At 46.0% G+C, this 27159-nt stretch overlaps 1 protein-coding gene across 1 annotated transcript; it reads right to left on the bottom strand.

Moving 5' to 3' along the window:
* Nucleotides 1–8714: 8714 nt before the first annotated feature.
* LOC109787570 (protein ACCELERATED CELL DEATH 6) lies at nt 8715–16203 on the bottom strand. The gene is made up of 3 exons (XM_020346110.4): nt 15336–16203; nt 11972–12522; nt 8715–9492 (listed from the first exon to the last, which is right to left on the bottom strand). Exons 1-3 carry the CDS (start codon nt 16102–16104, stop codon nt 8791–8793), a joined length of 2022 nt encoding a protein of 673 aa, XP_020201699.1. The 5' UTR covers nt 16105–16203; the 3' UTR covers nt 8715–8790.
* Between the last annotated feature and the right edge of the window lie 10956 nt (nt 16204–27159).

Below are 27159 nucleotides of genomic sequence, written 5' to 3'. Positions count from 1 at the left end.
AGTCCTTCTTTTGCTCCATGTATCTCTCCATAAGTTGTCGTACCAAGAAAATGGCTTCCATGGTCGACCTCCCAGGCATGAAACCAAACTGATGTTTGGTCACACTTGTCATTCTTCTTAAGCGGTGCTCAATGACTCTCTCCCATAACTTCATTGTATGGCTCATCAGCTTAATTCCACGGTAATTAGTACAACTCTGAACATCCCCCTTGTTCTTGAAGATTGGTACTAATATACTCCTTATTCATTTTTCTAGCATCTTGTTTGCCCTAAAAATGAGGTTGAAAAGCTTGGTTAGCCATACTATCGCTATGTCCCCGTTGCCTTTCCACATCTCAATGGGGATACAATCAGGGCCCATCGCCTTGCGTCCTTTCATCCTTTTTAAAGCCTCTTTGAACTCAGACTCCTGGATTCACCGCACAAAACGCATGCTGGCCTATTAATATCCTAAGATATCCACCGCATAGAATATCTTTTTCTAACTTATCCTTGTGTGCCGATTCATTCGTGTATTTTCGTCACCTTCTATCCAACTAGTGGCGGCGCAATCTATTTGTGTACATCGCAATCACCAGATAACGGTGGTTCAAGATAGGGAGAGGATGATTGCATCATCGCCAAAAGTAGAAAAGCACGGCTACACCTAGACCTAATTTATGTGATGGCTATATGGAAAGAATGTAATAGAAGAGTATATATTTAGGCAAGCTTTTTTATGAAATAGCATACATGCGCGCGCATACACATACACACAACATGTCCACATATAATGCATGACATTCCACTCTAACATTCTTGACATGTCCAAAAGAACTTCTAAATCCGAGCCAAAAGAAAAAAAGATATAGCATTTCATCACCAAACACTATAAAATAATGGCAAGACAATAAGAAAATCTCTAATTACAATAACTGCAAGAAAACACACTGAAATAGTGTATACTTCTTTTTGACTATATAAGAAAATAATCGTCTGTAATTTAATCCTTCATTTCGTCCAGCGCAGACCTTGGTCGAGCTAATCTATCCTTACTTTTTGCTTCCGAAAGGAAGTTAAGTAAATAACAATTGTGCCCTTGTCAAATGTCGTAGAAACGTACAAACATTTTCGTTCCATATGCCTATGCCCCCAGGTACAATTCATGGGTGTTAGTAAAAACCTGCAGACGAAGTTAGTGGCACGCCTACCAAAGAATCCCCAATAAAGAATGAAAAGGTTGATGGTTGATCTAACACCACATATGCTTCCACGATGAAGAATGTGCTCGGGTAGATGACAGGGGAATGTCGGTCCCAGTTCTTCGATATTTGAAAAAAGGATGAAGTAGTCATCGACTTAATTTCTTCTCCAGAGCATGAATGATGGATTGATCAACTCGGCCAGTTCTCCTCTAGATGAAATGATGTATGAAGAAGAATGCTATGAACTTGCTTGCAGTTACTGAATAATGATATTTTTTTAATTTCTTGGCATGTTAATTTCGTCTTGTTTGCTGTTGAAATGGTATTAAAAACCTTGTTTTCATTGGGACTTAAACAAGTTATTTTGGAGATATCAAGAATGTTAAATTCTAGAAGGAATGTACTCTCATTGTTCGACATGCTGTTTGTGCATATATGCTTGGCACTTTTTTGTTTTAGGCAGAGGAATTGACATCATTATTATGGTAAGTGTCTGATGCATGTGAGGGTGTTTCTATTTTCAAGCTAAGTTACGAATTTTTTATTTTCTTTGTTGTTGTAGGCAGAAGCAATGAACATCTCATATTGTAGGCATAATTCTATTTTTGAAATATTTCTTTCAAGTTGTGCCATGTAGGGATGTTTATTTATTACTAGTTTCTTGAAGTTGGTCGGATACTTTTGTGCTCCTTTTGTGTACCAATGCTTCCGTTTTATTGGTGGGCTTTGTAATATTTATAGCAACATTGTCTAGATTAAGTAACCATGTGTATTTTCTGGGTCAATGCTCACTTTAGCTTGTAAACTCCTTCCACAACCAAGGTGTCTAGCTTGCATGTGTCTATAAGAGAGCGAAAGTGTTCTTGTTATTTCTCCGGTGCTTCTAGGGTGCTTTCTTATCCCCTGATGCAGACGTTCACATTCTAGGTATGTAATACACACGTAAAAGGTTTTACAACCATAGTATTGATTATAGAGAGTGATCACTTGAATTACTTTTGATGCAAATTTTAATAGCCTCTGGCATATCTTGGCCCGACCTTCAACCGGGTGGGGAGTTAGGATGGGCTGCTATCGAAGGCAGCCTAGATCCTGCAGTCATCCTTGCACTGTATACTGCTGATATATACATATCAGGTATTTTTCTAGTGGTGTTCTTTCGTATCTAAATTGATCAAAAACATCTTATCGAATGTTCGTCGTTTTTGATGGTGGTATCTGAAATTCTGAATACACCCAGGACAAAGAAGATGTAAGTCCACAACGTTAAGGTTTGGAGATTTGGCCAAGCAATGGATCTGTGCCTTTGGTGCTGCATCAATTGGCAGCTTGGCGCTCAGTGGCTGGCCACAATGCTGATCTTGGTTGATTATCAGACGGCAGAGTGTTCTATGAAGAATAAACTGTTTTTGACATAACATTGACTACATACTTTAATCATGTGGGATAGGATAGAATGGCCCTACTACCCTCTTCTGACAGCCGCAGCTTCGCAATTGGCATTGTAGATTTCAACCGTCGACTTATCTGATCGCGGAGATTGCAACAGAAAGTATGTTTCTTCAGATTGAAACCATGGAGATTTAGAACAAATGGTGTGTTCATTGGTTTGTTAATTAGACGTACCATTACTGGAATTTACTGGAATTTTGTTCGGGTGACTTGCATCGTTATACATATGTCTAATCCCTACTCTGCTGGTTTGTCTCAAATAAGTGGTTTGGAGCTCTGGTATTTACTGGAATTTTGTTCGGGTGACTTGCATCGTTATACATACATGCATACATAGGTATATTTTTTTGTAGGATTTTGATAGTTCTGATAGAACCAGTACATATTTCTGACTAGTACGAGAAGGACAATCAGATTGTTTTAACCTTGTGATCTGCTAGATGTAGTCTACTACAGACTGGACATCTGCAATTTTCTCTCACTCTCTCTCTGTCGTAACATGTGCTTTTCTCAGTTTAATTTTTTTTGCGGGGTGAAAGGGAGTTTTATTCCAACATTATAGGGTTACAATCCCAAGCCAACTACTTCTCACAACATGGAGGACTCAAGTTCAACCATACCATAGTACAACACTCGGTACGGCTATAATGTGCCAACGGATGTGCTACCATATTCTGCTCTCTACCAATTTTACAAGGAACAAAGTCCCTAACATCCATGTGAGCTTTAATCTCAGCGCCAAGATGACCATAGGCTGGTCTGGATAGTGTGTCACCAGTAAGAGTTGCCAATGCATTTCAACAATCCGATTGGACCATCACCGGCTTATCTGAATGTTGGATGGCCAAAGCCATGCCTTGCATGATTGCATGCATTTCCGCTTCAAGGGCGTCATTACAATGAAAGATGTACCTATATGCCGCAAAGATCATAGAACCATCATCGTTCCGCAGTACCATTCCGGCAGAAGCGCGCACGTCCTGGCTCGAAAAAGAACCAGCAACAGAGAGGGCTACCCAACTAGCTGGAGGCCGAGGCCATGGTACAGGTGTGACAACCGTTTACTAATCACCACACGGCCTTCCTCCGAAATTGGCATCTTCCCTTTTATTATTTCTTCCGTAGTAAAATTTCTTGCTAAATGAAGTGACTTGTAATAGCTATCCAAATAGTCAACTGTAGCATGAACCGGGGTCTCACCCTTTTCATGAGTCATGTCGTTCCGTAGCTGCCATATTCGCCAAATGGTCATAATCACCAAGTCCCTGGTATGTTCTGAACACTTTAATAGCAGTTGCAAGAGCCAATCCTTCCCTGAATCAATTAGTAGTGCATCATCAGGCGATGGCCAAATCTTGCGTAGACCTTCCCAGTCTTGCCAAGCATGCATATGCATGCATGTTATAAGGGCATGAAAACTTCTATCTTTCTCCTTGCCACTTATAAATCTTCGGAAATGTTAAAAATCTCATGTCGTATTTTTGCTAAAAATCTGACGATTAGATTTGCCATGCGAAAAAAATTCCATGCTTGTGTATAAGAATTGCCATATTCTATGGTGAAAATTGTCATGTAGCATAAAAAATCAACAGAAAATTGCCATGTTGGAGCATTTTCCTTAATTTACATATTTTTATAAAGTTTAAAGGTTTTTCATGAATTATAGAGATCTTAGAGCAGTTAACTGAATATATGATCATTTCACACAAATTAGGGCATTGTGTCTGAATATTAGAGCATTTCCCTGAATTTAACTTATTACATTGCATTTTGCTGAATTTATATATAGCTTTTCATTCATTATATATGTTCAAGCAAGCAAAAACTAGTGCACTTGCCCTGCCCCAGGCCCCAGCAACAACAACACGCTCTCAGACTCAAGCCGCAGCAACACATCTCAAACTGCTACATCTTTAGTGCCTGCCTGCACAAGCTAACAAGTTTAAACCTCCTAAAAAAGATTTGCAACTGTTGATGTTGTGCCATCTTCAGTCCCAACTCAACATCTGCTGTCACATAGAGAGAGAGAGACAGAGAGAGAGAGAGAGAGAGAAAGAGGGGCAAACAGGGGAAGCGATGCATCTTCAGTGCCAACCTATTCCTGTTCACATGTTGTTCTTGTTGTCTAAGATGAAATTGCCCTGTTTTTATGATGCAAATGTTGTCACACATCTATGGAAATGCCAGGAATATTTGCTGTTACATTGCTATGAAAATGCCAGAAATATTTTTGCTATATGTATAACATTATCATCTCTCTTCTCCCATATCTGCCCCAATAGTAGCAATCTCTTCATTCTTCTCTTTCCGTTGATCTTACAGAGCAAGTTGTCCGTTCTTGAGAGCGAGTCACATTTTCATCATAACGCAGCCCCTAAGCTTCATCGCATAAACCGCCAAACAGATCACTAAGAAACATCGTCAACGTCCAATCATATCATTCAACATACCCACACCCACCGGTATGTTCATTTGTCTGAACAGAAATCAATCAGAACGGACGGGGAGAAAAAAGTAGCAACCCAGAAGACTGTAGCATGTCTGCATTTTTGGCCACAAACGGCCGCAAGATCCAAATTAGACTAGGATTTTTTAGATGAAATTAGACTAGGATTTGATGGTTCACAGTGCTAATTTTAGGGAATCAAATGTTAAGTTTCGATTTGGCTAACCTCTACAAGTTCAAGGTTTAAAATGAACCTTACTCGCTAAAAGAAAAAAGTTGGGTGCAAAGCGTGGCATGTACGTCCATGGCTATAGGCCAACTTCTAGTGGGATGTTTGGAAAGAATCAAATGAGGATTTAATCAGTAAATTAAAAGGGAACCCAGATAATACTAGGAGTAGCTCTGAGAAAATGGAAATATGTATACTATGCTTTAAAAAAAAAGAACAACCCGTAAGCATCAATGATGTGAACTGTGTGTTGCGCTAAGCATAGATCCAGAGCTCTTTGATCTGGGGCTTTGTAGGGTGAATATAGATTTAAGGGGGAAATGACAAATGGTATGGATCATCAGGACAATTCCTGCCACAGCGAATGATTAAGCTGTAACACGTGCAAGTGCCAGAAGATACACAATTTTTCAGCAAAAAACATTTAGCCAGTAAATGAAACCCTTGCAGTAACGCTGGAGTAACCCGTTTGTTTGTACAAGAACGAATCAGAAAACATTATCTACCAAACTTAACAGCACAAAACTTTTCCAACTGGACCATTGTGCTGTCATAACACAAAAATGGCATATCAGCAACAGGCACATAAACACCAAACCTTCAAGCTACTGTAAAGCATTTCTATCGGCTAACTTTAGATGCATTTCCACCAAAAGGAAAAAGATGCAACAGAGCAAAACAAACATCTTCTCTATCGGTTGCTCATGCTTGCTTTCTTGATCGCGGTAAGGTTCCTTTTGAGAGAATTGACAGCAGATAGAACCTGTAGATCTCCCCATCGTGTTTCCGATTCGTCTTCTTAGAAGATGCATCATCTGGATTCCCCGGAGGTAATTCCTCCACAGGCGGTTCACTGTCTAATGTGCCTGCATCTGCATGCGCACCCTTCTTCCTGGCTTGTTTTTGCATGAAGGTGGCACTCCTGCACAAAACCATTCACGGTAAGCATAAATTAACACTATGGAGATCATGCAGATTATACACTAGCAGGATAGGGATATGATGATTATGGAATCTGGTGGCACCTCTTATTCTGGGGATCAGTAGGATCCAATGCAAATAGATGATTCGCCAACATGGTTTGAACCTCGGGTCGTCTGTGCTAATATCGATCACATGAAGTTTGTCCTCGACACACTCCTTGCCCTTTTTTGCCCTTCTTACTCTTGCACTTTATGTTGTAACCCTTTTGCACCATTGGCTGTATCCTGGTCAGCAGCAACCAAGAGCTCCAACTCTTCTTTAGTTGCTTCTGGCTCAAAATGTTCCTCTGGAAGCATCCTGTCCTTTCCTTTCCCTTTGGTCTTCTTCACCTTCTATTGCTTGATTGGCTTAACTTCTTCATCATCCTTTTCATCCTCAAAGAAATCATCATTTCCATGAGCACTATCTTCCTCACTATACTCATCATCATCCTTTGACGACCTCTTCCTAGCTTTCCGCTTCTCCTTTATTTTTTCTTGAAGCATCTCCCAGACAGTCTTCGTCTCGGTGCTCTTTCTCTCAAGGATATGTTTGCTGAGGTCCTCAAACTCCACGTTGAATGTTATCTCCACGTCCTGGTCATCAGTTTGTTCCTCATCAAATTTATCTCCTTGTAGTAAAAGAGCCAATCTTTCCTTGTTTGTTAACTTTCTTTTCCCTACACCATTTAGCAGAGACTCGTCACCAAAATGGTCTACATCATCATCTGATGCACTGTCATCACTTGGTAAAAGTATTCTAGGGTCATCTAACTGCAACAGAAAAAAATTGATAGGTGGTCTATGGACCTGTATGTTATTTTTATTATTTCTAGTGTTCCTTGTACTGAAGTAAATAGCATAAATCGACCACAATTCGGGCTAGGGTTCCGGAAAACTACCACTTATTCAAAATTTCCAAAAACATACCACAAAGTTGGTTTTTGATTTCAACAAACCCAACTGACCATGTGGTTTAAAATTGGTCTAGTTTATGACAGGTCGGGTTTGTTCCTAAACAAACAGTTTGTTTTACTGGTTGTTTGACTGTTAACTTACATCTCGGGACCACATGTAATCTCTCTCTCTTCCTTCCTCTTCTCTCCCTCTCATTCACTGATCTCTCTCTCTCTAAAGCCATGGTCGGCCACAACCACGAGCATCGATGCCGACGAGCCTACATCAAGCCACCACGACCAGCCACCACCACGGTCGGTCCAGCCATGACAGTCACCAACACGCTTGGCAAAGCCAAGGCCACCGCAGCCATGGAAGGCTACCACCATGCCTGATGCACAAGGGCCTGATTGCTTTTTAAAAAGGATTAAAAGGGACCTAATTAATTTTTTAACTTACAGGGACTCGATTACTTATTTTTTTAACATACGGGGGCCCAATTGCCTTTTAAAAAAAATTACGAAGACTTTATTGTTTTTAAAAACTTATAGGGACCCGATTGCTTTTTAATTTTTTGCAGGTACCAACATGCATGTGGGCTTCACCAATCATAATGGTCAACCTAATGGTCCAATATAGTGGTAATGACTTATGCCACGTCAGACCTAATGAGTGGACCCAGTATATCATAATCGCGCTTAAAATTAACCAACACGGTCATCAGTGCAACATGGCAGTTTTATGAAATCAAAACCCAACTTTGTGGTAGGTTTTGGAAATTTTTGTCAAAGTGGTAGTTTTCCAGAATACTATCCCGAATTGTAGTAGTTTTATGTAATATTTACTCTGAATAGAATGAAAGTTTTTTCCAAAAAAGAGTAGCAGGAAACAATTACAACCACTCATCAACTAAACCTATGAAAGTAATACCCCCTCCATTTCCTAAATATAAGTCTTCTTAGAGATTTCAGTATAAACTACATACAGAGCAAAATGAGTGAATCCACACTCTAAAATACATCTACATACATCCGTATCTAAAAAGACATATATTTAGGAACGGAGGGAGTAAAATTTATGAACTTCCCGTGATACAAAAAGCAATGTGCATCGTGAACCAACCTGTGGTTGGATGGTTAGAGAGACAGTGATATCCCCAGCCCACCAGGATTCAAGTCCTGGTGCTCGCATAATTCCTGGATTTATTTTAGGATTTCCGGCGATGTGCTTTCAGTGAGAGGAGACGTTCCCGCCGACGACGAGACGCCTACGATGACTTCGTAAATTTTAAGATGATATGCCGGCTCAGTCTTTCGGAGGTGCTCATAAGGGTAAGGTGTGCGTGTGTGCGTTCATAAGGGTGTGTGTATGCGCGTATGTATGAGCGCTTGTGTCTGTACTGATGTTAAAAAAAGAAAAAGAAATGTGCATCCCTGAAGGCTGGAGCAAACAGAGATCAGTAAGAATCAAGTGACGAGCAAACCTAGCTACACCACACACGGGGGAAAAGAAATACAGTACCAAAAACTACTGTCCCTGAAGTAGACTAGGAAACATAAAATCATTACTATGAATGAGGCCATGAGGGTAGCACGTTGAGCATGAACTCTTGAATTAATTTCACTTACTCCATAATGTAATATAGGCTAAGAAACCGGCGATTATGACGTACGGCCAGAGACACGCCAGCACCCCACGTAGGACCAAAAGCGCAAACCATTTCAAGGCCACGCCAACACCCATCCTCTTCCGAAGCACTAGCTGATCCTTGGATGTCATGTACGTGAACCAAGCAACGTCAAGCAGCGTGATAGTGGTGCCTATAACCGTAAGAGTAACTGCTGCGCCAGCCGCAGGAACCAGCGTCGCGTACATGCCCAACGCAAACGCCGCAGCCAGCGTTCGGGCTGAGCTGTTGAGGAAGAAGATGGACATGACGAAGGCTTTCATGCGCATGCTGATGTCGACAGTGGTCACTCCGGCGTACATGAGGCTGATGGTGGCCATGGCGGAGCAGAGCAACGCTAGGTTGTTGGCGATAATGAATGCCTGAAGAGAGTGGCTTGTGACAAGCACCGGCATGCCGCCCTTAATATTATCGACCTTAGGGTCATCATCAGTTCGATAGCCTCCGGGTATGGTGAAAGCTACCGCAAAGGAAATCGTCACGAGTAGCGCTGACACAACCCCAATGGTCTGTGTCGAATCCAAGATCCTTTTTTCTTCCTTCTCCTCATTTAGTTCAGGGATGCGGGTTTTACTATGAACACCGTACTGAGCATCAGCATGCACTAAAAGTTTGTGGATCGACACCCGTCGGCCCTGCAAAAAGAAAGAAAGATAGTAATTAACGTGATAGTATTCAACAACAGTCTTCTAATATATCTGCAGAGAATTTGTTTCCATGTGCATAAAGGTGTTGACAACCAGATTTGGCAACATAACTACTTCCTTTGTAAACTAATGTCTACTACTTAAAAAGAATGTAAGATTCCCATTTCACATTTCTTTTCACCACCTCTTCGTCCAACATTCCCTTTATGATAATGAATCAACTTAATTTATTTACCTTCTGAACCAATTTCACTTTAATTTACTTACCAAACTTCTGATCAAAATATAAGGTAATTTATGGGCAGAATTTGGTAAACATTTATTTACACAATCACATTATTATGAACAGTTAAATCAAAAGCTAACACAAATATTTTATATCTCGTTGTAACGCACGTTCATTGTTCTAGTAAGTGATCTAAAATGTCTTATATTAGTTTACATATTTTATATCACTTCTTATATTAGTTTACAGAGAGAATAGCATCTAGAAGAGCTAGGAGAAGAACAGTAGGCGACTTGTCCAAGGCTCTTGGGGTTCCTTCAATGGTGGGAACCTCCTCCTCATTTGTAAACCTTGAAGCTTGTGGTTCTGAATTTGTTGTTGATGGGAATGAACCTGGATTGAGTGACACTGCTGCTGCTCATGGGGAAGCTGCTGCTGCTCATAGGAAAAGGGCTAGCTTGATGAGTGAAGAAGAAGTTTTGGTCATGAGCAACATGTCCGAAACTGTCCGTGAAGTTGCTATTGCTATCAAGTCCACCGGAGAGGCACATCCTGAACTTTATGATGCTGTCATGGAGCTCCCTGGTTTTACCGAGGATGATCTGTTGATTGTCTTCGATTATCTCAACGAGAATGCCAACAGGGCTAGGAGTCACTCATTCGTGCAAATGTCGGAGACTCGTCGCACTCGCTGGGTCATGCACCACCTCTCCAAGGTCAACGGTGGAGTGCCCGTGCCCAAGGATGGACTGCCAAAGGATGGAGTGCCCGTGACCAGCGATGAAGTGCCCAAGGGTGGAGTGTGAGCAAATATGTGCTAATTCACCTAACGAAGCTGACCATATTTTATTGTATTTGGTCAGAAAACCATGCCCCTATATATGCGAAGGAATGTAACATGGACCTTATGTTATGTTCCTTTGTTGGACTGTAATGTGGACAATATGAATTTGTGGCTATCTAATATGTGAACTCTAGGATGTGTTGGACTGTAATATGGATCATATGAATTTGTGGCTCTAAAATATGTGGACTCTTAAGGTGTACTTGCACTGGATACCTGATTTATGTGCACTCTCTATTATCCTGATGCATTTCTTTAGCTATTTTGTGCCATCAATTGCTTATGTGTATATAAACTGCTTATATACTTGTACAAACAGCAAAGATGTTGCTAAATTTTTGTTTTTCTTACTTAAATCATCTCTGCAATTTTGAAGGCATGTGAATATATATTCTTTTATTACTTCAATCGGCAAAGATATCTAGTCTGGAGTGCATTTCACTAAAATTATATTCTAATTATTTTACATACATGAACAAGCATCGTAGAGTCAAATTTCACATCATACAACCTACCAAACAACATATGTTGTATGCTCCATCTCTCATGCAACCACACATGCAACAAACCAAACAAAATCTGAGCTGAGCCTGTCTCGTCTCATGCAGTACACCAAACACACATTTCAACCCATTTTTGCATGAGCTCAACCAGGCCAGCCCCAGCCAAGCTCCTTCATGCAATACATGACAGATGCACCCAGGCAACCAAACACGCCCTATGTGAACGTAGTGGTCACAAAGCACCACAAGTTTTTTTCTAGAGACAATAAGTGATCTAAAATGTCTTATATTAGTTTACATATTTTATATCACTTCTTATATTAGTTTACCGAGAGAATATCATCTAGAAGAGCTAGGAGAAGAACAATAGACGACTTGTCCAAGGTCTCCTTTACGTGAACGTAGTGATTACAAAGCACCACAAGTTTTTCTTAGAGACAAAAAAACTAAAAGGAGCGATCAGTAGCAATGCCCAAAGTTGCTAGGTGGTCCTTTAATTTCTACCAATGGATACGGAGGGGCTCCTCCTACCAATGGGGGTGAGATCTATAGCGGGGTAGCAATCAGTAAGACGCATTTGTTAAAGATGGAGTTTACATGAAACGTATGACTAAAGTCTTAGGATTAGGCATCTTTAGCCAAAAAAAGCTATGAAAAAATTAACTACATAAAATAAACTGCCTTTTATATTATTCCATTCTGAAATATATATAACTTCTTAGATTCATGCACTCAAACTTTTCTAACAACGACTATTTATATACAAAATCTATTGAAATAGTGTAACTATATTTGCTATGATTATTATTATTCTAATATAAAATTTCAATTAAATAACATAGGCATACTATAAAGTAATGCAGGTCCCATCATTAAGGGAGTTAGATCACATACCAAACCAAAAAGGACACCTGGGGTCCGCATGCGCTGTGAAAGATCCAGTGCAGTTTCCCTCTCGTTATTTGATAAATTTAACATAACTTCCTTGTCCCACAGTAAAAAGCACACAGTTTCTAAAATTCCGGCCTCGACAGCAAGGTGCAACCCAGTGTTGCCATCATCATCCTGCATATTCATGATGGCTGCAAACATCTGCTTTTCTTGTAATAAAACCTGTAAAACAGGAGGAAATAGTTTTGCGTAGCCTTGTTTGGCAGCTACATGGAGGAAGGTCTTGCCCTCGGCATCACGTAGCTGGGCGCAGTCCGGGCAAATTTTGAGCAAGGTGCAAACTACACTGACTTGCTTTTCCTTAACCGCCTCATGTATGGGGAATGACCCCTTGTTGTCGCACTGATATGCAAGAGATTCCTCAGCGTCTAGTAGACACTTTACTGTTTCAAGAAACCCACATGAGGCTGCCAAATGTAGAGGTGTGCTCCCATTTGTTTGTTCCCCTTGTTTGCTGAGGTGATTGTTCCATTTCAGAAGATTTTTTGTCATACCTACAGTTATTATAAAGTAACCCCACAAAAATGTTATAATAAAGGTAGATAGAGTGACACATGAGCTCGGTGGAGGAGCCAGGAATCAATGATTGAGGGAGCCTAATGAGTCAAACTTTTGATGACAGTGGCCAAATTGTACTAATACATGTACTTTCCCAAAATCTAAGAGGTCAAGTGTACAAATTAAGCATTTATATGTGCCAACGTGGGATCATCGGGGAAGGCATATATAGCTCCTGCCGGGCCCCCCTACCTCCACCACTGCATGAGCACCAACTATTTTATGAAGAAAGTTAAGATACAAGAATAAGCAGAAATACCATATGGTTAGCTGGCCTGACATTTGTAAGCCTCGGGACCAAGGAGGACTAGGTATCGTATGCTCGAAGCGCATGAATATTGCTCTCCTATCTCGATGGTTTTGGCGCATTTCGCAAGGGCAAGGCGGCCTCTGGTTAGATATAATCCGGGCCAAGTACCTGCGTGGACAACCCCTTGCTTTCTGTTAGCGTTCAGGCGGCTCCCAGTTTTGGCAGTCGATTATCCAGCTTCTCCCGGTCCTCCGCATTGGGACATCCATCTCGGTTGGTTCGGGTTCTGCGACCTTGTTCTGGTTCGACCATTGGGCTGGTGACTCCCCCTTCGCGGCGCGGTTCCCCGACCTCTTCTCCATCGCTGTAGACCCAACCATCTCCATCGAGAGGGCCCTTATTGACTTAGGGCGCCTCGCCTTCCGGAGACCGTTCGGTCCTCCGGAATCTGCCGCTTGGCGCGAGTTGCTTGATTGCATCGCCCTGCACGAACCGGCCGTCGACTCTGGCCCAGACCAGGTTAGGTGGCGTCTTGAGCCTTCCGGCCAATTCTCCACCAAGTCCCTCTACCAGGCCATTGCTCCCTCCATCGCCCCGCCCCCCTCCCGGCGGTTTGGTCCATCCGTCTGCCTCTGAAGATCCGGATCTTCATGTGGCAATGGATTCGCGGACGGATCCCATCTGGGGTGGAGGTCCGCAAGCGCAACGGCCCTGGGACGGGCATCTGCCCGCTTTGCGATGTTCCCGAAGACTCGAATCACATCTTCTTCACGTGGATGCCTGCTCAGTTTCTATGGAGCTGCTTTAGGGAGGTGGTCGGTGGCAATTGGTGTCACACCAACTTCCCCGACCTATTCGCCAAACTCCAGATATCCCCCCTACCTTCTCGCCACATTAGGTGGCTTGAGATTGGGGTGCTAGCGTGGACCCTCTGGACGATCCGCAATAAACTTGTGATCCAGCGCATTCCTCTTCGGCGGGCCACTGACGCTCTATTCAAACTGTCTGGTTACTTGCAGCTCTGGCGGCCGCTTAGCCGCCCTTCGGACCGGGACGCCATCACCGCCTTCAATGCCGACCTCCGCTCGATGGCCGTTCGTCTGTCGCCGCCTGCTCCCCCGCCGCCACTGGAGCCTGATTAGGGCCGCCATTAGTCGCCGTGCCGGCGCCCCTTGTGTTTCCTTTTATTTTTAGGACTTGTTTAGCTGTGCCCTCAGCAGAACCTATGTACTTTGTGTCGTGAGACTTGGGTGTGTGTGTGTTCTAAACTATGCTTGTATGTGTGTTATTGGCGGTTTGCTTTATTTATAAAGCAGGGCGAAAGCCTTTTTCGGTATAATTCATCCCATGGATGTATTTGATGGTATATCAGCAGTCAACTCAAAAATTCTCCCTCGGCTCTAAATTAATTAAAGTTATGGCTTTCTCCGGATCAAACTTACTCAAGTTTGATCAAGCCTATTGAAAAATATACTAACATCTAGAACACAAAATTAGCTCGATTAGGTTGTTTCAAAAAGAATGCTTTATACTATATATTTGATGTTGTGTAGATCTCATATTTTCCTATGGACATGCTTAAACTTGAACATGTTTGACTTAGGACAAACCTAGAATTTCATTTCATCTAGAACCGAGGGAGTAGCAAATATATAAAGAAAGAAAGACATATATGTTTGTGTTTGGTGAACACCAACTAGCCAGAGGTTTCCAAAGTTCAAACAAAAGGTAGCAAATGCATGGAAATACAACATCCTAATGGATAACCTGCAACAAGGGAAGATAGAATATTCATTTATATGTTCATATTTACTAATTTGAGGCTCTTTTAAGACCATTATATCAACCCACATGATCTTACAAATATCTTAAGCATATTCAATTTATCTAATGGGCGAAAGTTGCGACTAAATAAAATTGCATGGTCATGACAAAAAGAAAAGTACGTGCATGAAAGAGACCAACTTGACGGAGGTTTAGTGGGTCATGTCATATTTTGATTCAATGGTATATCTGATGGACACATGATTTTAAATTAATTAAAGCATAACTATACCTGGTCATGGGCAACCCGGCCCGGGCGGCCTGACCCGACCCGACCTTTGCCCACAGGCCGGGCCTGGGCCTAGATTTTAAGCCCAATGGCCAGGCCGGGCCGGGCTCAGGCCCGTCATATTTGTGGTTTAAGGAAGAGGCCTGGCCCGAGGCCCGATGGGCTTTTGACTAATGGGTCGGGATTGAGCCTGATTTTTAGGCCTGGCGGCCGGGCCGGGCCGGGCTTGGGCCTAGGTTTTCTGCATCGGGCTTTGGTAGGCCCGGCCCGGCCGACGGATGGCCAGGTATAAGCATAACCAGGGCAATGGTGATCTATTATCTTAATAACAACCAGACAATGAAAACATAACATTGGCGAGTTTAAAAGTCTAACAAGTTTAAACCAGATTTTACCATGCATGATGTGCTATGATGAATGATATAGTAGCATATAGTATAACTCACTTGTGCTCCTGAGAACGGCAACATGCAAGACGTTTTGTCCATTTGGTCCAGAGTAGGAGAGCCCCGGGTCCTGCTCATGCAGTCCCTCGGCAATATCCTCACGCCCTAACGAGACGGCCAGGTACAGTGGCGACGTGCCGCTTGCAAGAGGGAAACGAGTCAGTTCTGGATCCGCGACCCATAACTCATGGACCATTGCCCGAACTGTCTCCTTGTCCGACAAGCGGAGGGCCGCATGGAGAGCCGTCTCCCCCTGCTCGTTCTGCTTCCTCAGTGCTGCCTTCACCCTGTCGTCGCCGCCCTCAGCTTTCGCCAGACAGATGAGGTGAGTGACCATTTTCAGCATCCCAGCTCTAGCAGCGCAATGGAAGGGCGTGTCGCCCTTCTTGTTGCGTGCGTCCAGGAGGTGCTTGGCCGTGCAGTAGATGCCCCTCGCGCTCTCCAGGAACTCGTCACCGTCTCCACTGGACGCCACGACATGGAGGACGTTGTTCAGCTCCACGTCCAAGGTGATCGTCGTTGCAGAATTATCAACGACGTCGGCCTGCTCGTCATCGATGACGATGTTGATGAGGCCTCCGGGCGGGACAGCATGAACCGCCGGCGGAGTGGCGCCGGCACCGCTATTGCCCATAAGAACATTTAGCGGTGTCCAGTGGCCCTTTCGGGCGGCCATCAGCAGCTTGGGGTGCTGCTGCACCACCGCCGGTTTTGCTTTTGCCTCCTTGTCCTTTGGCGGCCCGGAAGGTGCTTTTCCCCCCGACTCCATTGGCGTCAACCTGACGTGCTGTGTATTCTCTAGTGGTAATTGGTATAGTACGTTGTACTAAGTAGCACGATGGAGCAGTTCTCCCTCTATGTGTATATATAGTACAGTTAGCTGCAGCCTCAAAATATATAGAGACAACAAAAGTTGTTATTCGTCCACTTGGTTAGGAATCGTTCATTGTGTGTAGCAGCTTTACTCCGATCCTTTGGTTCGGTTCGAATTTGATTCTGCACAATTTGATGACACGGACTACTTGGATGCAACCACTAAGGCCGGTCTTTCTTTAACGATTTTGTGAAGATGAAGGCACCAGCTGGAGGTCCTTTATCAATCATTATTACTTCCTCCGTTCCAAAATAGATGACTTAACTTTATACTAACTTTAGTACAAAATTAGTATAAAGCTGGGTCATTTATTTTGAAATGGAGGGAATAGTACACAATAACCTATCGGAATGGCATATTAAATACCATCGTTCTGTAATCTGCATTAGAAAAGGTTCTCTTTTTTAAGTTGGAAGTGAACTTAATTTATTTTTTTTTAAAAGGAGGATATACCCCCGGCCTCTACATCTGTACGGTGCATGCAGCCATATTATTAATTATTCACAAAGACCATACAAGGTGATACATCAATAAGCCGGAAGCCACCCATCTTGGCAACACCGTTGCTACTCCTATCTACTTAATGAAGGCGTGCCGTATGTCCGGGCCTAATACAAAACAGACATTGCATCAAAGCCTAACATCTAAAGCCGGGTGTCCCATCCAAGACACTACCTGGATTGGGTCCCACACCGGCCTGGCACACTCCCAGTGAGCAGCGCACGCTGCAAGGGCCGTCACCTCCATCATCCCTCGGTCCATCCTCACAGCAGAACTGAAGCACCGACCTTGCCAGGCCTATCTGCCATCAACGCCACCATGACGCCAGATAGCTTCCTCCTCCTGCACGAGTCCATCTCCGCGCATCAGACGCCGAGTCTCCACAGCGCCACGCCGTCGAGATCCGCCACCATCAATGTGTAAGATGAAGCACCACTCCACCAAAGTCGCCGTCCTCTAGTCCCTCGAGCCCGTGTGCACCTCCAAGAATGACGCCCCCATGGAGGAAACGACACCAGAGAGCCGCCGTCATCCGATCTACTGATCTAGGGTTTCCCCCGAAGGTAGCAGAGAGTGGCCTTGAACTTCTCCACGGCGATGCCTTCAGGAAGGGAACGACGCAGACAGCGTCGCCATCACCGGCCTTGGCAATAGCCAAAAGCAGGTTTTCACCCAGATATGATTGAAGACCTCCATCTCTCGTGCACGGGTCGCCGCCATCCTTGCCAGGATCTGGATGATCCCACTGCCAGATCTCAGCAAGGAGAAGCCCCCCCCCCCCAACCGAGACCCGTCGGCCGAGCAGGGGAGGCCGAGACCGCGCCCGCAGGACCAGATCCGCGATGGATCCGTGCCCACGCCATCGTCCCGGAGTCAGCCCCGCGCGCAGCCGCCACCGCCTGCCGAGGCCCGCCGCCGCGCGCCCCGCCACCGCTCGCCGAGGCCTGCCACGTCGCGCCAAACCGCGAGCGCCGCAGGACACCGCCGCCTGCCGCCTTGATCCGCCGCCCGCGAAGGAAGGGGAGCCGGGAGAGGGAGTCCCCCCACCGCCGCCGTCTGGCACGCGGGTTTCACCCGGCGGCGGCGCGAGGAGGGGAGGAGGAGAGGGCAGCGGCGGCGCCTAGGGTTGGAGAGCCCACGAGTCGCCCAGGGTGGGGGCGACGCGAGGGACGCCTAGGAAGTGAACTTAAATACATAAGCAAGAAAAAATCAACTGCAAGTTGTCTGAAAAAGTTTACACGACAGGCTGGTTTTCTATGGATAATAGTTTCTGTATTGACAGCTAAGTTGTCGCCATACTCCTAAACAGGAAAGGCCTATTACAGTTTTTCCTTCCCTTGGCTCAGATGTAAGCTTATTCTTAGTTAATTCCAAAAGAAACACCATTATTATTGCTAGCACTAAAAAAAAGACACATCCGTGACATTTTGGGCCGAACGAAAATCTTTTCTGTCATACTTATGACACTTCTATGACGATAATTGTGACAAAACCCGGTATCATCATAGATGTGGTGGGGCCCTACTTCTATGACAAAAAATCATGACAGCAAATGGGCTTTTCGTCCTGGGCGGGCCGGAGACGCAGCTGCATGACATTCTTTGGGCCGTCCATGACGGGAAAAACCATGGTAGAAGCGAGGGCGCGGAAAATATCGGGGAGTCCCCGGTTACGGTGGGTGGTCGGGGCCGAGCGATGCGCGTTACTCTCGTACGTACACGCATGTGTGCGAGGCGTTGGGGTCTAACTGAACCCGAGCGAGGCATTGGGCTCTAACTGAACCCGAGCGATTGCACTGCAGGCTACGCGTTACTGAACCCGAGCGATCGATCGATGGCTGTTAACTGAACCCGATCGAGTGATTCCTTCGCTACTGCTGCTAACTGAAGCGGATCGATGCTGCCTCTGGATGAACAGTGAGCGTTGCGGGGGGGTTTGGATGAACAGTTCCCGGTGCGGGTGGATGAACGGGACCCTGTGGTGTTGCCTCTGGATGAACAGTACCCCGATCGATCGAGCCGGTTGGGGCTGGATGAACAGGACCCCGTGGAGGGCTGGATGAATAGGACCCCGTGGAGGGCTGGATGAACAGGACCACCCCGTGGAGGGCAGGATGAACAGTAGACGGTGAAGGGCAGGACGAATAGTAGCCCGTGGAGGGGTGGTTGAACAGGAGCCCGTGGAGAGGGCTGGTTGAACAACAGCCGGTGGAGTAGCGCGCAGTGGAGGCTGGATGGACAGGAGCCCGTGGATGAACAGTCGCAGGTGGAGGCTGGACGAGGTCGACGGTGGATGAACAGTAGCCCGTGGAGGCTAGAGGGGGTCGACGGTGGAGATGAACAGTATCCCGTGGAGTCCCGTTTTGCGGTACGCCACACCCCTCCCGATGAACAGGACCCCCGTTTCGACCGTAGCGCTCCAACACAAGTCTGTTTCCTCCGTTTTATGGTACGCCATACTCCTCACGATCAACAGGACCCCCGTTTCGACCGTAGGAGGTCCGTTTCCTCCGTTTTGCGGTACGCCAGACTCCTCAGATGAACAGGATCCCGTTTCGAACGTGGCCGATCGAACACAAGGTCGTTTCCTCCGTTCTGCGGTACGCCATGCCTCATTTTCATCGGCTGTTCCGTCCAAGCCCTCCCGATGAACACGACGACGCATTCCGTTCTGACCCAGCCGGTTGGCTCCCCATGAACACGACGACGACGTTGTTTCTCCGTTCCGACCCAGCCATGTACACGAGCCCTGGCCGTACGTATGCGCGAGTAGGCGTTCGAGACCCTACCCGTCTGTACGTACGTGGCCGTATTTTCTTTCTTGCACACTGGCCGTTGTACGTACGTGTACATGCTACGTGCGCGCCTCTACTATGACACGTGCGCGCCTCTACATCGATCAGTATGTACGTACACGTTCGCGACCAGAATGACAACGCTACGTACGCTTCGACGAGGTGGGTCCCGATTGTCAGGCAGTTCCTTGCGTGCGAAGATGTAGCTGGAGGGTCCCAACAGTCAGGGGGGCGAATCGTGTTTTTTTTTTTGCCCGGACGCACTTTCTTGCTTGCGAAGATGTAGCTGGTGGGTCCCAGCAGTCAGGGGGAAACATTTTTTCTCGCGAAATACGGTGGCCCGTCCGGTGGGTCCCCGCTGTCAGGTGGATGAATAATTATTTTGCGCGTAATAAGGAGGCACTGCCTTGCTGCGGCCGTGGACCCAGCTGTCAGCCTATCCACGTACAGTCCACGTCCGATGGAAGCCGTTCCTTGACCACGTTGACCACGCCGCGCCGAGAGCACCAGGGCGGTGGACGACGGCGAGGCCTAGGAAGGGGACGACACAGAGCCGGGGAAGACGCGGCATTGGATGCCCACGCGTAGAGGAGTATGAGGGTTCACTGGTTCGCTGCGGTGTGAGGCTGCCGTCGCCGCAGAATAACAAGGGGTGTGAGTGAGTAGAGGGATGGCCTGGCCAGTGGTGGGAGTAGTAGGGGCGGTGAGGCCTCCGCTGCATCGCAGCCGGCCACGGGAGGCAGGAGTACGAGGCACGACCGGCGCTGGTTTGGGCGGCTGGAACAAGAAGACCAGAGGTTGAAGAAGCACTACGGCCGTTGGATGGACATCGTACGGTCAGTGGAGCTAGAATCGTGCATATTGACTAAGTTGACAAAGCCCTCCGTCCCCGTCAACTTAGTAGGCCCACAAGTCAGCCTACCACTATACTGGGTCCCAGCTAGCAGGGGGAGTATTCATTTTTTTGTGCGTAATAAGGAGGCACTTCCTTGCGTGCGAAGATATAGCTGGTGGGTCCAAGCTGTCAGCGGCGGTAACGTTTTTTTCGCGAAATACAGAGGCCCTTTCGGTGGGTCCCAGATGCCAGGTGGAGGAATAATTATTTTGCGCGTAATAAGGAGGCATTTCCTTGCGTGCGGCCGTGGACCCAGCTGTCAGCCTCTCCACGTACAGTCCACTTCAGATGCATGTCGGTCGTTGACCACGTTGACCAGGCCGCGCCGAGAGCACCAGGGCTGTGGACGACGGCGAGGCCTAGGAAGGGAACGACATGGAGGCAGGGAAGACTCGGCAGTTGTTTCCCACGCGGAGGGGAGTACGACTGTATGAGGGTTTACTAGTTTGTCTGCTGTTGCCGGAGAATACCAGCAGGTGTGGGTGAGTAGAGGGATGGCTAGGCCAGCGATGGGAGTACGGTGGGGCGGTGAGGCCTGCGCGGCAGCATAGCCGGACGCGGGGAGGAGGGGGCAGGCACTCCCGCCGGCGCTTGTTTGAGCGGTTGGATCAGGAAGAGCAGAGATTGAAGAAGCATGACGGCCGTTGGATGGAAATCCAACAGTCACTGCTTGTGCGTCAACCTTATTTTTTAGGAAAGCCTCAAATCTGTGGAAAACAACATACAATCAATCTACCATTATTTCTAATAATTTACAGCCCATTTGCTAATTCTTAAGTTTTTTTTGAGCCTATATTCTTTTTGTTAGCATTACAGGTCATATTGTGGCCACGGTTAAAAAATTATATGAAATTTTGCATATTTCGGTGCGGTCCGAACTGTTTTTAATCCCGAAATTTCGAGTCACATTCAAACTGATTTTAAAAATAAATGTATATCAATATAAAATCCAACAAATTGTCCACGCATCAAAATCAATGCAATTTAAAATCTCAAAATGAAAAAAAAGAAATTTGAAACCAATTGCCGGTTTGATGTGTTTTAAAAATGTACAGCCCATTTCTCATTACTGATAGGCCATTTACTCGGCCAGCCGAACGAAGCTCTCCTCGTCTTGAAAGATTTGCAGCCCAACATGCCTGACAAAATGACTTACTTGGCAAATCACGAAAAAACTGGGTTGTGGCCGTGGACCCAGCTCCGGCGGTGGACCCAGCTGTCAGCCTCTCCACGTACAGTAGTCTTCCGATGGAAGTCGGTTGTTGATCACATTGACCACGCGGCGCCGAGAGCACCAATGTAGTGGACGACGGTGAGGCCTAGGAAGGGGATGACGCGGAGCCGGGGAAGACACGGGAGTGGATGCCCATGCGGAGAGAAGTACGAGGGTTCACTGGTTCGGCTGCGGTGTGAGGCTGCCATCACCACAGAATAACAGGGGGTGTGTGTGAGTGGAGGGATGGCCTGGCCAGCGGTGGGAGTAGTATGGGGGCAGTGAGGCCTCCACGGCAGCACAGCCGGCCACGGGAGGCAGGAGCAGACGGCACAACCGGCGCTGCTTTGGGCGGCTGGAGCAAGAAGACCAGAGGTTGAGGAAGCACTATGGCCGTTGGATGAACATCGTACGGTCACTGGAGCTAGAATCGTTCATATTTACTAAGTTGACAAAGCCCTCTGTCCCCGTCAACTTAGTAGGCCCACAAGTCAGCCACCCACTATGGTGGGTCCCAGCTAGCAGGGGGTATTCATTTTTTTCTGCGTCATAAGGAGGCTCTTCCTTGCATGCGAAGATCTAGCTGGTGGGTCCGACCTGTCAGCGGGGGGAACGTTTTTTCTGTGAAATACATAAGCCCTTCCCATGGGTCCTAGCTGTCAGGTGGAGGAATCATTATTTTGCGCGTAATAAGGAGGCATTTTCTTGCGTGCGGCCGTGGACCCAGCTGTCAGCCTCTCCACATACAGTCCACTTCCGATGGATGTCGTTCATTGACCACGTTGACCAGGCCGCGCCGAGAGCACCAAGGCGGTGGACGACAGCGAGGCCTAGGAAGGGAACGACACGGAGGCAGGGAAGACTCGACAGTATTTCCCACGCGTAGGGGAGTACGACTGTACGAGGGTTTACTGGTTCGTATGCCGTCGCCGGAGAATAACAGCAGGTGTGGGTGGGTAGAGGGATGGCTAGGCCAGCGATGGGAGTACGTTGGGGCGGTGAGGCCTGCGCAGCAGCATAGCCGGCCGCGGGAGGAGGGAGCAGGTAGTCCCGCCGGCGCTTGTTTGAGCGGCTGGAGCAGGAAAAGCAGAGATTGAAGAAGCACGATAGTCGTTGGATGGACATCCAACAGTCACTGCTCTCGTGTGCATTATTTCTAATAATGTACAGCCCATTTGCTAATTCTTAAGAATTTTTTTGGAGCCTATCTTCTTTTTGTTAGCATTACACCACATATTATGGCCACGGTTAAAAAGTAAACAAATTTTTTGCATATTTCGGTGCGGTCAACTATTTTTAATCCTGAAATATCGATTCACATTCAAACTATTTTGAAAAATAATTTATATAAATATGAAATCCAAATAATTGTCCACGCATAAAAATCAATGGAATTTAAAATCTTGTAATGAAAAAAATTGAAACTAATTCCCGGTTTGATGTGTTTTAAAAATGTATAGCCCATTTCTGGGCAAACCGAATGAAACTCTCCTCGTCTTGAAAGATTTGTAGCCCAGTAGGGCTGATAAACCAAGTAGCCCTCGTTTGGGTATTTCTTCAAAAAATTAGAACTGGGCTAGCCATTTTCAGTAAGAAAAAAACACAACTGGGCACATGATGTGGTAAACATAAATAAAACCCTGGCTAGACGGGCCAAGGCCCCAGCACAGCCCCGTTGTTACCCTGATCCGTCGCTAAAACTAGTATAACAACTGCTTGTTCCTCAAAAAAAACTGCGCGACCTGCTGGGTCCCTGGTGTCAGCCGCTCGTAGTGTAATTCTCTCGTTTATTGACTACGTTGACAATGGCGTGAGCCCCAGATGTCCAACCATTAGGAAGAACCATATTTTTGGGCTTGTAATATAGAGGCACTTGCTTGCGTACTGCCATGACGCTGGTGGGTCCCTACTGTCTTCCTAGCTTTCCGCTTCTCCTTTATTTTTTCTTGATGCATCTCCTAGACAGTCTTCGTCTCGGTGCTCTTTCTCTCAAGGATATGTTTGCTGAGGTCCTCAAACTCCACGTTGAATGTTATCTCCATGTCATGGTCATCAGTTTGTTCCTCATCAAATTTATCTCCTTGTAGTAAAAGAGCCAATCTTTCCTTGTTTGTTAACTTTCTTTTCCCTACACCATTTGGCAGAGACTCGTCACCAAAATGGTCTACATCATCATCTGATGCACTGTCATCACTTGGTAAAAGTATTCTAGGGTCATCTAACTGCAACAGAAAAAAATTGATAGGTGGTCTATGGACCTGTATGTTATTTTTATTATTTCTAGTGTTCCTTGTACTGAAGTAAATAGCATAAATCGACCACAATTTGGGCTAGGGTTCCGGAAAACTACCACTTATTCAAAATTTCCAAAAACATACCACAAAGTTGGTTTTTGATTTCAACAAACCCAACTGACCATGCGGTTTAAAATTGATCTAGTTTATGACAGGTCGGGTTTGTTCCTAAACAAACCGTTTGTTTTACTGGTTGTTTGACTGTTAATTTACATCTCGGGACCACATGTAATCTCTCTCTCTTCCTTCCTCTTCTCTCCCTCTCATTCACTGATCTCTCTCTCTCTCTCTCTAAAGCCAAGGTCGGCCACAACGTTTGTTTTACTGGTTGTTTTACTGGTTGTTTTACTGGTTGTTTGACTGTTAACTTATGACTGGTTCGGGTGCGGGTGCGTGTTGGGGCTGACGTCACCGGAGAATAACAAGACGTGTGGGGGGATATAGGGAGGGACTGGCCAACGTTGGAGGGTACGTACGGTAGGGCGGTGGAGGCGCAGCCAGCCATGGGAGGTGGGAGCAAGCGGAGCCGACGGGGTGGTTTGGTTTGGGTGGCTGGAGGAAGAAGAAGACAAGAGATAGAAGATACACGACAGATGTTGGATGTCAATCCAACGGCTGGTAGGCGGAATCATTTGTTGACTGGCTAGTAAGTCGACACCACCTTGGATAGGCTATTTCCTCGCGGGTCCCAAATGTCAGAATCCAAATCCGTCACGGTCATGCAGCCCTTCCTATGAAAATTTACAGCCCATTTGATGTGCTAGTTGGAAATAAGTTTGTGGGTGCTGGTGGGGGCTAATGACTTGGCTTCTGTAATGCACAGTGAGCTCAAGCAGCCGGCGAGAGTGATGTTATTTCCCTTGGTTGGGATTTGTTAGTTGTTACAATATTTCACTTTAAATTAAACGACTTGCAAGCCATTTGCCTTGCTTCAAAGAAAATATGACAGTCACAGCCGATTTGAAAAGGGCAAGAATATCTAACTTCAGCTTACAAACTGTACAAAAGCACGAGGGTTAATTGTTCATCAGGTTTACAAAAAAACCAGGTTGAAAAGGGCAACAACATCTAACTCCAGCACTGTTTTTGGCAGTCACAGTTAAATGGATCGGTCAGGTACATAGAATGAACATCCTGGGTCGTAAAATTTACTGGATTATGACCACACTATGTTGTATATAGAAGCCCGGCACGTTCAGAAGCTCTTTTGCCCACCTGAAACTCCTTTTTTGCTCTTCCACATACCCATCCGTCAAAACCATGCTGGTGATAAACTTAAGCCTGATGGACAATAGTAACCACGCATTCAGCAGGAAGAATGTGACAAATCTAGTGTTTGCACGGTTGGCTACGTATCGTTCTAGCGTTATTGTCTTCAATCGAATCTCATGAGAAGTGAGAAAATCCCGATGCTTACGAATCCACCGATTGGTTATAACTTTCTTACCCCGTCATGTTGCCTAAATAGACATGAAGATTGAAAACAGTTAAGGTCTAAAAAAAGGAGTGTCGAAAGAGCAACAGCTGAACGATTAATTCTAGTACACTATATGCGGGCTTCCAATGTGCGTGAAATTATCACCTTTATATACAACTTCTCCAGACATGGAAAGCATTGCAGCAAGCCAATACTCTTGTTCAAATCAAAACTATTCATTTGGATATATAAGATCTTGAGCACCATTGATAGGCCATCCATGGAGAAACTCTTCATTGAGCATAGAACATAATATTAGTACAAATGTGTACTCCAAGATGACATATAACTTATGCGCAGAAATTTAAAATGCAGCTTATGGTTACAAGTGTACATGATAATGTAAAGTACCTGAAGAACTGTGGAGCCAAACACCATATTGAAATGAGCACAGAGATCATGTATTACACCCAAGGTCTCCAGTTTAGGCGCAGAGAGGACGGTTATTTGCAACGGTGAATAACTAGAATCAATGATCAACCTTTGAAGTGAAGGGGCATCTTGGATGATGAGATGCCTTCCATCAAAACAAATTCCAATTCTTACAAGGTTAGGCGACTTTATTTGGAGACAACGATTCTAACTGTGAAAACAAGCACCAAGCACTCCAGGGCAGGAAACTGGAGTGGATGATGCTGTGCAATGAGGCCTCCGATATACGAACCCGCACAAGTGAAAGTTTCTTCAGAAATGGGAGTCGAAGGTTTAGTACCAGATTGTCTGGTAGGTCGCACAGCGCAAAGGTGGCGGTGTGGAGAGAGGAGGAAAACCGCGAGATGGACATCAGTGCTGAGGGCACAGGTAGATGGCGTTCGGTATCTGGTAGGTGATTTCTAGGGGAATAGTAGAACTCAAGCAGCTGTAGTTCTATGAATTCAGGGGATTTTAGCCAGGCATCCACCGTGCTGGGCATGGTACGCTTGCTTAGGTAGCTTGACGGGATGCAGAGGCTTTGAACGGAGCCCTGGTGGGAGGAGATGATGGCTCTGGGATTTCAAAATCATTGAAGAGAGATAGTTGATGACAGTCGAGATTAAGGGGCACGATGCACCATAGAGGGCGCCACCGAATTGAGAGGACTGGGGATTTGGCAGCAATCCTTGATGGGGAGAAGCGAGATGATCTCCCCAAGGATGGCGTCCGGGAGATCGCCGATGCGGTCCACCCGAGATTCAACAGGTCCTTGGGATCCGGTGGGGGCGGGGTCGCCGCTTCTCCCCGCTGGCGGGAGCCTCATCTTCTTGGCGCTGGGGTCAGCCGACTCCATTTTCCTCGAGGGCGTCGCGTCACGCTCACGGATTTGAGCAGAGTAACGAATGACGAGCCTAGATGTAGTGCGAGTGAAGAAGAAGGGGAGCTGGGAGTTTTCTGTAGTAGTGAGAAAGAAGGGGAGCTGGGGTTTTCCGTAGGAGTGAGGTGAGGAATTTGGGGGTACGAGTGGAGCGAGCTGACGTGAGGTGGGTGGGAGTGAGGAGGAAGAAGAACACCCAGGTTTTTTTGGGGGGCAGTGTGCTGGGTGTGGGTAGCGCCTCTCATTCAGTAAATATATGGACTTTTGAATTGATTTTACTATTTACTAGGGTGGATGGGCTGTTTTGTCTTGGTCCGAGAGAAACAATTACTACTAGTACAGTGGAGACACTCTACAGCTACCCAGAAAAACAATTACTACTAGTATAGTGGATACAATACCGCTTTTGGCTCCTCCTAGGTCATCGAAACGTCTCCCTCTACTGAATGCCGTTATACTTTTGTCACCGACATGCGAACCATGCA

The sequence above is a fragment of the Aegilops tauschii genome, chromosome 5 (assembly GCF_002575655.3).
Source record: "Aegilops tauschii subsp. strangulata cultivar AL8/78 chromosome 5, Aet v6.0, whole genome shotgun sequence".
Lineage (NCBI taxonomy): Eukaryota > Viridiplantae > Streptophyta > Magnoliopsida > Poales > Poaceae > Aegilops > Aegilops tauschii.
This window is presented reverse-complemented; position numbering and strand designations above follow the sequence as displayed.